The following is a 15,784-nucleotide window of genomic DNA, read 5'->3' on the forward strand; positions in this document are numbered from 1 at the left end:
ACACTTGAAGTAGCTTTAATTGTTACAATTTAATATAGTAAATACTGTTTAACCAATTCAGGTTAATTCAAGTTGAATTAATTACCGATAATTAATAATATAAATCAAGAGACTTTTGTTAATTTTAGATTAAATTAATTGGAAATCAATTAACTCTTTCCGGCTAAATAACAGAGCAATTAATTATAACCAATTTGATTCCGATTGATTAAAGATCAATTATCCAAGTTAAATATAAATACTACAGTTAAGACACTCGACTTGATTGTGATTAGTTTAATTGTTAAATATAATGGAAAGTGATTGAACATCCGGACAGAAAGAAAAAACTAAATCTAAATTAAGGTAAATGCTACAAATGCCCTTAGGGTAAATTGAGAAAAAAAAAACTTTTTCTGTTTACAAATCAACTTGAAATGCGTAAATTGTTGAGCTAATTTGATTAACCAAAATGTATTCACAGTAATAAACAATTAACGATAATCAATATAATAAAGATGATTACTCGAATACGTTGCAATGTGATTAACTTAATTGTCCCGTAATAGATATTAAATTAAATTGATTAATTAGTAGTCGATTGCAATGAAATGAATTAACAATCAATTGAAACAATATAATTATTATCTCATTATTATTATTACAATGTATGTATTTTTTTGTGTGTATTTCATTTAAATCAAATTAATTTGAAATTATAATTATGCTTACAATTGATATAATTAAATTGTTAATTGTTGTCGATTGGTTTTTTTTTTAGTTTCTCATATAATTGATTAAAAGTTTTTCGCGGGAAATTTGGATCCATTGTAAATGCTGCAATTGGGAGGAGGAAGTGGGGCAAAGATTGATGGAGGTGGTGGTCATCGTGGTGGTGGTGGAGGTGGTGGTCATCATCATCATCATCCTGGTGTAATTAATTGTATTGTGTGTGTGTGTGTGTTTATAGATTATGGTGTTGATTTTGTTTACGAGATTACGATTTAAATTTAGATTGTATTAATCACTCAGTGATTAAATAATAGACGGAAAAAATGATAAAAGCTAAAGATATAATTATTACAAGGGTTGAAAAATAGAGACAGCATTTGGCTGAGAAAATTTTCCTGGTGATAAACAGGATAAATTAGGAAACGGAAATTAATCTCCGGATTAACTTTACAGTAAAGGATGAAAATGTCACCAACCTCCAAAGGATAAGGTGAAATGTTAGAGCGGTAAAATGGGTTGAATAATCTTTATCATTGAGCTCAAATTTGAACATCACTACGGAGATCACATTATTATACTCAGAATCACTTTGATCGTTTGATGCAAAAGACGAACCAGAATCACTTAGACGGACACCATTCTCATCGGGTGGCATCTTTTCTGTCCATAAATGGTTAATAGAATGGCCTCAAAAGCGAATCGTATAAAGGAAAGGTAAGTTATAAATTGTGCTCGACCCATTGAATTGGATCGTACAAAGAAACCAGAGAAAAGAAAATTGAATAACATTATAACGGTGGCCACGAAAATGGAGATGTTAAAATTGGTGGTGAAAATGGCTCCGATAAAGAAGCCAACCCCTTGGGCTATATAAGAGGCAAGAATTGATATTGAGACAAAGTTATTAAATCTTGATGACTTGGTGGCAAGGGATCGCGTCTACCCATGAATTCAGGCCAATCTGTTGGGTTGTATAATAAGTGAATAGGGAATAGAGGTAGGGAAGGATTAACTGAATCCAGAATTCTGTTAATGTTTTGGCCATATAATAGGAGGCGGTTGAATACCATCCGTTACGATGTTCATTCATAAAGATTTTTATCTCAGAGGGAAAGGTTAACACCGTTGGCATGAGAGCGGCAAACATGAGGAAAAGTAGATTGAAAAATAGGTAAGATATGTTCCTATCGATATTTGATTCCTCACGAAGACGGGAAAGTGGAACTTGCTCCGTACAATTGGGTCGATAATAGTATCCAGCTGAATTTACCTTAGGCAACCATCATCTACACCAATATTACCATCGTAAAGCATTGAAAGTAAAAGGGCAACGAATACATGTAAACCAACACGAATAAATAACCATAAAGGTTCACGACAAGTACCATGGAGAAATGAACGTCGAAGTAGATACATCATATGGCGAAGGCTAAGGTGATTCCGATTTTCTCTCATTTCTTCAACTTCAGACATTGAACTGGTATCAATTGAATCCATTTCGAATTCAATCAACTTGGCAGAAGATTCTTCTAATAATCGAACTTTTAATAATTCTTTCTCATCTAATGGTGTTACTATTGAAATTGTCGTTGACTCTTTGGGTTGTTGTTGTTGGTGATTTTTACGTTGTTGTTGTTGACTTGCAGGTCCATTTGGTGGTGATGAGGATGAGTATGAAATTGGATGAGATGAGAAGGATGTTGGTGGTGGTGAAAGATGAAGACAATTATTATGATTGTTGGTGTGATTACAGTTATTGAGACAATTATTTGTTGTTGTTGTAAAATGTGAGGTGAAAGGGTAAAGGTGACAGGAATTTGATGATAAATTGGTTGTCGTTTTATTGACTTGTGACTTGGCGACTGCTGATGAGGATTTAGATGATGATCGAGATGATCGATGGCTTCGACTAAAGCAATCGGTTGGTTCTTCTTCGTCCAAAAGGCAAACTGTATTTATCGCAGCGGCATCAATGATAACATCCGCTGGATTATGTCCATTTGGACAATTAACCTGGAATTGAGATAAATATGAGCGAAGTACTTCCGGTCTACCTTGGTAAAGACATTTACCTGCTCGTGAAAGAACGTAAAGTTGATCAAACAGTTTAAGAATCTTGTATGAGGGTTGATGAATTGTCGCAATTATGGCCATTCCATGGGCCATGCAAAGTTTTTGCAATTGAGTTAATACGGTAAAAGAAACGTTTGAATCTAAACCTGATGTTGGCTCATCGATGAATAAAATTTTAGGTTTAACCTCTGAGGCCAATTCTTGAGCGATAACCAAACGTTTACGTTGACCACCCGAACATGAGTGTACCAAAGTATGGCGACAATTACGAAGGTCAAGTTGATCAATAAGCTCTTCAACAACCTTGGACTCATTTTGAGCACCCTTTAAACGGGAAGCATAAAAAATGGATTCAATAACCGATAAACAAGGGAACAAGTGATCTTCCTCTTTTTGGGTTATAAATGAGGCCTTATTTGCTAATGGATTACGATAGATTTTACCCTTATAACGACCTGACCATGTACCAAATAAGCATTGTAACAATGTTGTTTTACCAGCACCTGAAGGTCCCATGATAGCGGATAGATCATGGAATCGAAAGACACCTGAAATGTTTCGTAAAATGGCCTTACGACATTTATGGGACATGGATTTAACCAGGAAACCGTCAAGTAGATCCATTGGTTTATAAACGGTAAGGTTTCGCCAGACAACGGCCACATGATTGTTTTCATCAACGGTGGTCACTTGAGGTGGACACATGATGTTATTTGTTGACGGTGGTGATAACTTTTTACCACTCAAATCAATCGGTTTGATTGTTGATGATCCTGATGATAATCCGTGATGCTGAATGTTGGTTACCTGTTTAGATGGTTGATTATCAGGATCAGCTGATTGGTTATTTAAACCGTTACAACAATCACGGTAACGATTTCCTATGGGTTCACACTTTCCCGTTACGTCACACGGGGTCACTTGTGATGACCTGGTAACGGGTGAACCGTTGGACTTTTGGGTATCGTCGTCGTGCCTTAAGTTTACGGTGAATCACAAAAAAAAGGTTCTCGGCGGTTTTGATTGTTGATAATTTTCGTTGATCAACTTTGATGATGATTTATGATGATGATGATTTAACTGTGAATTAATATAAATTGAAGAGAAGTTTTTTTTTCAGCTCTAATCAAAATTAATTGTAAGCAATTAAACAACAGAAACAACAGAAAAAAGTATTCACAACAATCAAACTGGTTAATTATGATTTCTAAATAGAAGTGATAACTTTTTTTTGTCTTCTGCGGATTCGATCAATGAATTTAGGTCAAAGTTAAGGTTAATTATTGATGATTAATTGTTGTGATTATATTATATGAGATTATGAGGATAAATCGTCAGATTGAACGTTATCCGTTTTTCGATGAGATGAAAAGTCGATAGAGGGACAAGATTAAGGAGAGAGATAGAAAGATGAAGAAAACGAAGGTAAAACTTAATTTTCGATTAGATTATGATTGCGAATATGATCAGTTGATTGTTGACTGTTAATTGTGGATGAAACTTGTAGGTGTCACGCTTGAATCTATCAAGATTGATTGTGATTTGCGAAAAATGTTAATCAAGGACTTGTTGATCTTATAGAATCGCCTTGTTGTTGTTGTTGGATTAGAGTAGTTGATTGATTAATAACAATAGTTAATCCAATGGTTTTGGTAATGATCATTTGTGATCTCCTCATAATAGTTATTGTTATTGTTAATCAAACTCAATTGAATCCAAATGAGTTAATCCACCAGAATTAATCAAGAGAATTGAATGAAAAATCCACCAAAGAAATTGAATTAAAGGCCAATAATTGAGGGAAATGAAACTTGATCAATGATCAACAACGTTAAGGTAACAATTAATAATCTAATTACACCTTAATTATCTGATTAACAATTAATTGTAAGAAAGAAAAGTTTTAAATTATTTGTTGATTGTGTTGATTTCGATTGATTGATTAACGTTCACAAATCGGGTGTTGACAATTGTTTGTTTATCTCTCCAATCTATGATTAAATATTATCACGAATTAACAATTTAATTAACAGCAACTTTGGGTAAGGTGATTAACAATTTTCGTTGATATTGTTGATTGTTGGACAATGTTGAATATTAATTGTTTAGAATTAGTTGATCACTATAAATGTATAGAGAAAAGAAAAGGTAAAATTTTCAGTTAATTAACTTTTTCGTATATTATCAATTTAGTTGAACAGGTAAAAGACAAATGATGACCAAATCAATGTTACACCGATGATTATATAAATTGTTGGAAACATTTAATTGTAAACAATTGGAGTTAATCATCATGATGATAATGTTAATTGTGATGTTTTCCATATAATTTTATTGGTACTTTTAACTAACCAAAAAGGGGATTTTTTTTCAATACTATTTGTTGATTCTTTGCAGAAAAATATAAATAAATTATTACCTGTTGTTGTTATTTTAACAATTACGTTAAAAAAAAGCCTTAATCAAGTCAATTGCTATGAAGTTATGATTAATAAATTGTTATGATAATAAAAATCACAGGTAACATGAAATAATCAAGGGTAACTAAACGATATAAACCTTGAGGTAAAAACTTATTATCAAGTTGACAATTAAAATGGTTAAATATAAACACTGGGAGTTAAATGGTGATAAAGGTAATTCAATGGTCAGTATAAGGATAACAATTGGTCAAGAGGGTTTCAAGTATATTCATATTCAAATTATTGATGTTTAACTACAATTGCTTTCTAATTGTTGACCAATTTTCAAAGGTTTTCAATTTATCACTTTCGCTTTCACTTTTTATCCGCATCACCAATTGAAAGGACAATTACTTTTTATTGTAAATGTTTATCTTCATCTTCATCATTGTTTTTCCTGATTCCTGATTTTGTCACCCTCTTGAAAGTATATTGACCATCCTCTTGTTAACCTATGACCTCTTTGTTTGTCAATCTAAGTACACACACATCTCTATACATGTATATGCATAAGTATTGAGTGAACTTGAATCAATACTTGATGATCAAAATTTGTCGACAGGTAAATTGTCATTGACAAGGTACAACAACAATCAACAGGTAAATGTCAACGCCCTGTTTGTTATATTACAGGTAAATTGTTGTTTAATTTAACAGCAATTTGCTAAAACAAAATTAACTAATTGATTTGCCATTTTGTTTTTACATTGTCACAGGGAAACACACAATTAATTATCAAACATGGTAAATATAACAAATCCATAAGCAGTAACAATAACAAATTAAATGCTAAATCACAATTAAGAGTCACTGATTAATAAGATTGCCACAGTTAATGGGTAATCATTATGAACAGCTAGTTAACAATTAGCTAATTGTGATTTTTTTTATAACATAGGTTTTTACTTGCTCTTAACAATTAAAATCTATCACCTAACCAACGTAATTAACATATAAGTTTAAAACCTTCATTCCCTCGATAAGTTAATTGTTATCGTTAATTAACTTTCTTCGTTTAATCCTCTCAACCATTAACCAAACAATTAACCATTAAACCATAGACAATTAACTGATTTACATGATAATAAAATCATCAGCATAAAAATAGAGTTCAATTAATTGTTAGTTAAAATGTGAAAAATAATTCAATTGATATAAATGAGAAAATGAAAAGAAAAACAAAAATTTCAATTCATTTTCATGGAGATAAAGTTCATTTACTCATTTCAATTGTTATGGTTTTTTTTCATGATAAAATTATTGTTGAATAAAAATTCAAGAAGCTAATCAAAGTGAATCAAACAATTTAAAGAGAGAGAGAGAGACAAAAATAAACAACAATTAGCAACAACAACAGCAACAATTAAGCATAACAATTAACAGAAAAATAATAACATTAAACTCACAAGAAAATTTTCATTTCATGATGAAAATTTTATATACCCAAATGAGAAAGCAGAATGTTGTTAATTTTGTTAAGTGATTATCGTTAATTGTTCAAATTGTGTTATTGTTAATCATTGCAATTAACACATTAGCTTGATAATTAACAAATAAAACACGAAAAAAAATCACAAAACTTGGCACAAAAGTATCAACCGATTACCTGATTATCAGTTAATTAATTGTCATGATGATGATGTGAACAAAAAAAGGTAAGAAAATTGTTTTTTTTTTCATCAATCATGAATCAGAATCTGAATCATCTCCATCATCATCAACAACTCAATCCTTTTATTCATATAAATATATATATATATTATACGATTAATACCATGTCCGGGTTGTGAGTATTTCTCATTATCAGAATGCAGAAAAAAGTTAACTTGAAATGCTTAAAACTATGACCGTTACCATGGTTACTTTCAAGTTTACCTCATCACCTGATTTCGGGTGGGGATTCATCAAGATAACTCTAGGAACCTTTAACCCCACCCTATCTGTTACTAATAACTATAACTGTATCTTAGCTTGGATTTAGCTGAAACTTTTGAAAATTGTTCCAAAAAGCCCTCAGGACATGAACTCTCTCAATTAATATAATGATAATTAATAGCTGAATGAAGGTAACATCAGAATGAGAGGAGAAGAAGCAAAAAAAAAAGTTACTCAGATTGGAGACAGAAAAAAAAATTATCATTAACAAATTTTCATTCATTTTATTTTCCAAATCAAAGATCCGGTTATATGATTACAAGAAATTGAATGATAACCACCATGTCTCTGAACTGGTGATAATCAGAATTAATCATGACAAGAATTCAGCATGATTAGAATTTAAATTATTTTCCATTTTTTTTCTCTCTCGAAACTTTTCATCTTTCCATTAGAACTTTTTTTTTTCGACAAGGACAATATGTTATTATCATAATACTTGGAGACGAATTCAAATTCGGATCTGAACGAACATTATAAGAATCCAAGGTAATTAACTAATTAGATAATTGAACAATTGGATTCGATTATTTTCCCATTTTTTTTTGTTCTCCAAACAATTAAAAGAATCATTTGCAATCTCTCCGTTGATCACAATTTAATTAACTATTCCAATTATAATGACGATAATTATAATCGTCCAAAGTAAATTTCTAATCTTAAACATGTTGAAATGTGAATTGAAAAAAGCACAATTTCCAATCAGAAGTAATTAAAGTAAAATAAAAAAAAATCCCAATCTGATAATAATAAATTAACATGATAAATATAAATCAAGGTATCATCTGAATTAATAATCATCATCATCATCATCACAACAACAACATGATTAAAATTGATTATCATCAACAGTTTAATATTAAAACAAGTGAGAAAAAAAGTGAAAATGGTTTCAAGTATAAAAAGTGATATTAATAGATGATGATGATGATTGTGGTGATTAAAGAGTTGGTGGTTAATTGTTGATTAACTGGCTACTAGTTTAATAATAATTGTCTGCAATCAAGGTGTGTGTGTTGATTAATCTTGATACAATCATGATATGAGCATCCTTCTGATCATCATCACCATCATCATTTGGATTGAATAACATGATGATGATGCTGAAAAAAAGGTAAAGATAAATAAACTTTTCAGACAATTGGGTGAGATCAGACTGATTGTTGATCATAATCATGATGAAAATTAACAAAACTTAATCATTATTATCATTTTTAATACCTTTACCTCATCAATAGTTTACTAATCATCTGGTTAATCAATTGATTCAGTTTTTCAAGTCACATTTTGACAATTTAATAACTAACAAAATTCATGGTTCGATTTGTAAAAACAACAATCAACAGGTAAATAAAAAAATACCAACAATTAAAGTTAATATTATCGCTTTTTTTTTACTCTTAATGTTAATTGTAAATGACAATCCCAATTCATCAAACCAATAAAGTTTAAATTGCTGTCAATCAAATTTAATCAATTTTGATCAAGTTAACTCACAACAATCAAAGTTAATTCATTTTACCTTAACCTTTTTTGTTGTTGTTGTTACTGTTGTTAATTAACTTGATTAACCATCAAAAATTTAATGCTCATTTTAAACAATTAACATTGAATATTTTGCTTTCAACAAAATCATCAATCGTTGATTAACTTTATATAATTGTCATTGAAACAAAGATATTAGATTTAAATTATTGTGATAATTGAATTATAATAATATAATAAAAGTAATCAGCTTAATTGTGGAACCGTTAATTAGCCAAGTTTGAAATAAATGACAATAATTTCATTAACAATTAAGAAAAACAATAATTATAAACATTAATGTCAAGTAACAATTGAATATCAGCAAAAGTCATTGAGAAAAACAAAAAAAATTGATTGTCAATGCAATGAATTAGCAATTAAATGGTCAGTTGATTAAAACAATTGAAAAATTAATCTTATTTATAATTAATTGTCGATAAGTTTGATTGATGCTAATCAATTATGATAATGGCTACAAGTGAAAATTGTCATTGTAATTGTGATTACCTAGAAAAACAATTAATTGAAGAGACAATCAACTAAATCTATTAATAGTAATCAAAGAGTTGAGGTAGTAAATTGTTTGAACAATTAAATTTAAGAGTACAATTTAAAGTTGATTATCTTGAGTAGTTTTGTAAGGATAAGTTTTGGTTTTGTTTTTCACAATGAAAACAAACAATCAAATATTGTTTACATTGATCAACAACAATCAACAACAATCGACAGGGAAAAAAGGTTGAAAATCACTTAAAATTAACTAACAATTTAATCACTTAATTTATCAGGTGAATTAAAGTTAATTTGTCAACCAATTTAAAGAGAGAGAGAGAGAAAGAAAAACAAGTTTGATCATTGTAAGTTCTGGGTATTGATGAAGTTGAATCAATTTGATGGTTGATGTGATATTCAAGGAAGCGATTCAATATCCTCCACCATGGTAATCGGATGCTCTGTCAGGTACAATAACAGGTAACACATCCTTCTTGGTGTCTCAAGGTGGTGTGTGTGCTCAGTGTGTTCAGTATGCACGGATTAACACCGAGCACTTGAAAATTCAATCTAAGATGATATTGGAATGGTAATGATAATGGTGAATATTTCTCACGATTTTAACACTTTCAGCATTCAGAATACAGGAAATGATAATTCAGCAATACTCTCATGTCGTTGAACGTTTATTTATCATCATGATGATGCGTTTATCCACTTGATTACTACTACTACTACTACAAATTGTCACCGTTGTTATATCAATGACTATGCAAGTTGATTAGCTGATTAACTTTGGTAATAATAATAAAACAAAAACAAAATTGGATCAACAAAATTTTCACCCTCATAAATTGTTTATAAAGACAATTTGTTAATCAGTAAATTGAAACAATTAACAAGCTGAGAATTAGAAACACTTTAAATTGTGACATTGATGATTAATTGTTTCCGATAGTTTTTTTTGTAATATAATATAAATAAATAACAGGATTGAAATGGATTAAGCTTAATCCTAAGTAATAATTGTACTTATTGATTAATGAGGCAAAAGCGTTTTAATTAAAAAACTTTGCTCTTGTATTGATACCTGAACGGAAAAGGAAATGTCAAATTAAGTTGGATTAGCTGTTCAAAGTACTCAGATACAATATCCTTAAGCAGTATGATACATGAGGAAGATGATGAGGATGATGAAGATGAAGATGACCAACCAAAGGTAAACTTTGAAAAAAGTGTATCACTTTTTTGTCTTGATTGGAGTTGATTAATGATTGTTGTTGATTAGTTGAGGAAAGAAAAAGAAAACAAAATCTAAATTGTTGATTTACAAAATCTAAATGATGATAAAAGTTTTTTTCTTCATCATCTTCTTAATTGCAAATGGGTTATCAGTTGATTAGTTAACAGTTGAGGGAATTAAGAGTTTAAATAATATTGGAATCAATGAGAGTTATCAGTTTTTCGGGATTTAATAAACTCGATTTGCTAATAGTTTTCTCTCTCTCTCTCTCTCGCTTACCCTTCGGGTTTTTCATTCTAAAGATAGGAAAAGAGAAAAAGATTGTGATGATGAGCAAAGATGATGAGAATGATGATGAGATGAAAGAGAATTATCATCCTCATCATGATCATCATCGAATATCATTGAGAAATAAGAGGGAAGAAATTTGATAGAAATAAGATGTTAATCGTGATCCGGTTAAAGTTAAAAAACTTGTTACATTTTAAGAAATAATAATAATAAGGATAAAAAAGATGATGATAGAAATGAAGATGAGGATGAAAAACAGGGTTTCACCTAATTTCAGAACTTTTTTCAAGTAGTTTTAACTATTATGATGAATTTAGAAGAAAGAAGAAAAAAAACTCAATATCAACAATCAGATAGTCGTTTGGATTAACTCATAAAACTAAAGGACAAGATGATGATGATGATGATGATGAGGATAAAGAAAAAATGAGAAATCATCATGTTGATGATCATGATTTGGTGTTTGATGTAAGTGATGAAGGAAAAATACAGTTAAAAAACAAGCTAACAAATCAACAGGTTACATGATGAAATGCTCGAGCCTGAAAAAGTGTGAATATATAAATGAGAGTAAAAAAAAAGTTTCTTATTTGTTAACAAGACAAATACTGACCTTTTTTTTATTACCTTGATGGACATGGGAGCTCAGGTAAGTAGGATAGGTAGGAAATTGAATCATGATTAATTATCGAGGCATGTAAACATATTAACTGTTAATTGACAACTGTCAACATTGATGAGATGATGATGATGATGATCAACATTATTCAGTCATCTCTGGTGTCTCTTTAAATGACAATCTTAATGACTCAATAATCATCATGATCGTGGTTCCTTTTTTTGGCTTTGTTTGAACTTCAATCAATTAAACTATCGGACCAAAGCAAAAGGCCAGTGTGTTAATACAACTCACACTCATCATCATCATCATCATCTTCTTCTCATCATCTTCACCTTTTACCTACAATTATGTACGCACAGCGTTCATGACACTTTGACGTCTCTCTCTCTCTCTCTCTCTCTCTCTATTTTGCATTTACCTGTAGTAAGACAAAATTACCGTTATAATAATAATCATGAAAGGTAAGTACTTTTCTGGGACATTCGTTATGCACCAACTCCCATTTTATCATCAATATCATCATTTTTCATACCTTTTCCTAGCTAACATCAAACCCCTTCATCCAACCCAATCGGTTAACCCAAACACTAAGATTAACATCATCACCATCATCATGTTTATCATCATCATCATCATCATTGAGAAATATAATCAATGATCAATTATCGTTTTTTTTGAATGAAAAACTTTTTTCTCTTCATATTCATTGTCAAAACTTATCAATTTCCTACTTCGTTCATTAAGGTAAGTGCAAAAAAATAGCAAACCAATCAAGTGAAACATTTTAATCATCATTGTCATCAATGAGATTATCCAACAAGATAATCAATAGATAATCTGAATGTAATTGTAGCCAATCAATCAAACACCCTTGAACTCATATGATAATCGTTGAGATGGTTTAATTATTTAATCCTCATCCTGATCAACAAGAAGAAAACAAAAACAAAAACTTTGTCACACTCCCAAACCTTAATAATCAACATCTTAATCACCTTAATCATCTTGTCTTCATCACAATAATCAAAGATCAACAATCAACAATCAACAGTAACAATATAATAATAACAATAATGATGATTGAAAATAATACAAAATAAATAAAAGTTAATGATTCAATTCAATTCTGATAAATAAAAAAAAACTTAAATTCTTATTATCATTAACATGATCATTTAAAAGTTAACAATCTGATGATTAAACATGATTAAGAAATGGATACATCAATCAATAGATACAAACATCATCATAATCATTAACAAAATAATAGATAATCAACAATTTAAATTGTTAAATTATTTACAATCAACAACAACAACAGAAAACAATAATCAATTTTGACTTTTTTTGCTTTCACCACCAAATCAATAAGTTTATATTTTCCCAATCAATTTCCTATTAACAAACTCATATATTAACTAATAACTTTAATATTTAATTGAATAATAATATAAATTGCGTTAAATGCTGGGCGTTTGTATTAATATATATAAAATATAAATAAATAACTTTTATTTGATTATATTTATAATAATAATAATTATTAGAATATAAGAAAATTAAAAAAAAAAAGTTGTAACTAAAATTTTCTGCTTTTTTATATTGAGTTTGTGTGGATGGTGATTATTTATAATATATAAATATATTATCATCGGTATCATTATTATATTATTAGTTTTATATTATATGGTTTTTTTGTACAGTAACTGAAGATGAGGATGAAGATGAGAGATGAAGATGAGAGATGAGAGAAGAGAGAGAGAGAGAGAGAGAGAGAGAGAGAGAGAGAGACGAGCTTGATGATTTGGTTTTAGATTTTCGAATGAATCAAAAAGTTTTACAAATCGTTCGTACAGTTTTACTACGTTAGGTTTCGTTGTAACGTTATACTATTATTATTATTATCGTTACGATATCTGATTGCGTAATTATATTAGTCAAGTTAATCATCATCTTCATCATCAGAATGTTCAATAACAACAAGATAGATATATGAATGTATAGCCTGAAAAGAAAAAGAAGAGTAAAATAATAATAATAAACGTCAGAAACTGAAATGGCGATTGAGAAAAAATTAAGACTCAATTTTAAAGGCCTAAGGGCAAAGATGGTTGTATAGTATTGAAATGCACTATAATTGGTTTATAAGTGAATTTTAAATTGATTTAAACTAAAGATACGAGTCACGTCTTGACCAACATGAGAACTTCGACCGGAGAATGAAGAGTGAATGAGATGATGGCGATCATGTCAAACAAGATGAGACGTTGAATGTTATCATCATCATCATCATCATCATTATGTATGCTGTATCATCGTCATCGATTGATAATATATAGAGTATTTTCATTTCGATTCGCTCGAATAGATGATAATTACCATTATCAGGTAAACTAATTGAAGTTATAATGTTAAAAGATTGTCATCAATGATCATCACTTTACAAGAAAAGGGGACGCGTTAGAACAGGTAAAAGATATCAAATATTTTCAACAATCATTATCATCATCATCATCATCATCACTAATCATCATCGTCGTCGTCATCGTCGTCGTCATAAAAGCGTACCTCATACAAAGGCCATTCATCAACGCACCATATGGATCAATAGTCTCATGTAATCACCTTAGAGTGAGCTGAATATGGTGATGATGATGATGATGATGATGAGAGAAATTGAAGGAGTGAGGGAGTAAAGGAAAAGAGAAAGAAAAGAAAGAGAAGAAGAAAAAAACTGGTCTCAATATCACTTTTTCGATGAAATCAATTGGCCCCATAAACCGGCTTTTTTTACTGTCTTTTTTGTCTGTCTTTCTTTCTTTCTCTTACTTGCTCATCATCATCATCATCATCTTTTTGCATCTTCTGTCCTCTTTTCTTTTCATTTCCGGTCGTTATTATACAATTCCAGACTATCAAAGTTTTCTATTAGATTGATTTCCAATAAGTGCTCAATAAGTTTATCTCATCAATAAGCTGATTAGCTGAAATGTCCAATTCAAATTGATTGTAAACCTCATGGTCTTCAAAATTCATTTTAACCTGACGATTGAAACAATTTCACATTTTTTTACCTGGAAAATTAATAAATTATTACTATATAATTGGTGAATGAAATGATACTCATCACCAATTAGAGTTAGATTTGTATGTTGGTCAATGGATCATCAACATCATTATCATGATGAGAGAGTGATCATGATGAAAGATGAGTGAAAAATTCAGAACAAGTTGATGAAAATTTCATCAGAAAATGCTATCAACTGATATAATCTTATTTATCTTGACCTTATCATTTCTAGTTCCTTGATTATCTTGATCGTTTCATTGATTCATTGAGATAATTTAGTTTCACCATTTCTCAGAAAATAAACTCAATTAAATCAACGAAATCATCTTAATGGATTCAATCAACAATCATTATTAGTAAATCCAATAAACTGTCATCAATAGATTAACATGTCTAGTTGTTGTCTCTTTCATTTTTTTTTAAATTGTCGTTGATTCCTGTTGATTAATCTTTGATAATAATGATAATCAACATCAATATCAATCAAATAATTACAAGTATAATTGACTAATATTGTTGTGTAACAATGGAGATGAAATAATTAGTAATCTATCAACACAGTTGATCAAATATGACACAATTAACGAGTAGATTAATTTACCTGAGAAATGTTTATAATATGAATCAATTGAAATGTCACCAAATTGTCATAATTGAAATAATCATTGTAATAATAGTAAAAATAATAGCAAAAAGGTTTTACCTTGATGAGGATGCTGAGCAAATGTCCAAGATTAATTAAGAAGCACAATTAACATCAGCTAATCCAAGAGAGACAATTATTAGAGTTCATTGTTATCAGAATTATTTTTGTTAAGTCCATTTAATTGTTGGAACACAATTGTTGATTGTAAAAAAAAAGGGATTAGGAAATCAAGTGAGAAACAAAAATATCAACAATGGATTAGGATTAAGATGAGAGAGGTAAGTGATTAATTCAGGTTGAGATTAATTAGAGTAATTTACTGTTGGTGTTCATGATGATGGATTTGGTATTTTTCTACGGAATTCATTTCAACACCAGAATTAGAATCAGGGTTCAATCAGAAACTTAAAATACTATCAGCAAGTTACAACAAACTCACCAAAAAATCAAGTAGAAGATGAAGAAAGATGAAGGTGAGAGAGAAAGAGAGAGAGAGAGAGAGACAGGGGGAGAGAAAGGAGGTACCAGGAAAAAAGAAAGAGTCAAGAGAGAGAGAAAGAATCATGATGATAAATGATAAACCTGTTTTCCAGAATCTTTCATGTTGTTGATGTAAACATAACGGTAAATGATACCGTTTACCTGTAATCTCTTTACAGGTTTTTTTTTGAAACACTTTATATTTTAATCGTAATTAGTTGATCAATTAGAT

At 29.8% G+C, this 15,784-nt stretch overlaps 1 protein-coding gene across 1 annotated transcript; it reads right to left on the bottom strand.

Annotated features, from left to right (window-relative positions):
- Positions 1-1,977: 1,977 nt before the first annotated feature.
- Positions 1,978-15,518, bottom strand: LOC128397391 (uncharacterized). Its single transcript, XM_053358116.1, has 2 exons — positions 15,130-15,518; positions 1,978-4,906 (listed from the first exon to the last, which is right to left on the bottom strand). Exon 2 carries the CDS (start codon positions 3,487-3,489, stop codon positions 1,978-1,980), a length of 1,512 nt encoding a protein of 503 aa, XP_053214091.1. The 5' UTR covers positions 3,490-4,906; positions 15,130-15,518.
- Positions 15,519-15,784: the final 266 nt, after the last annotated feature.

Source organism: Panonychus citri, unplaced genomic scaffold (genome assembly GCF_014898815.1).
Source record: "Panonychus citri isolate SS breed McGregor unplaced genomic scaffold, ASM1489881v1 Contig00030, whole genome shotgun sequence".
NCBI classification, from domain to species: domain Eukaryota; kingdom Metazoa; phylum Arthropoda; class Arachnida; order Trombidiformes; family Tetranychidae; genus Panonychus; species Panonychus citri.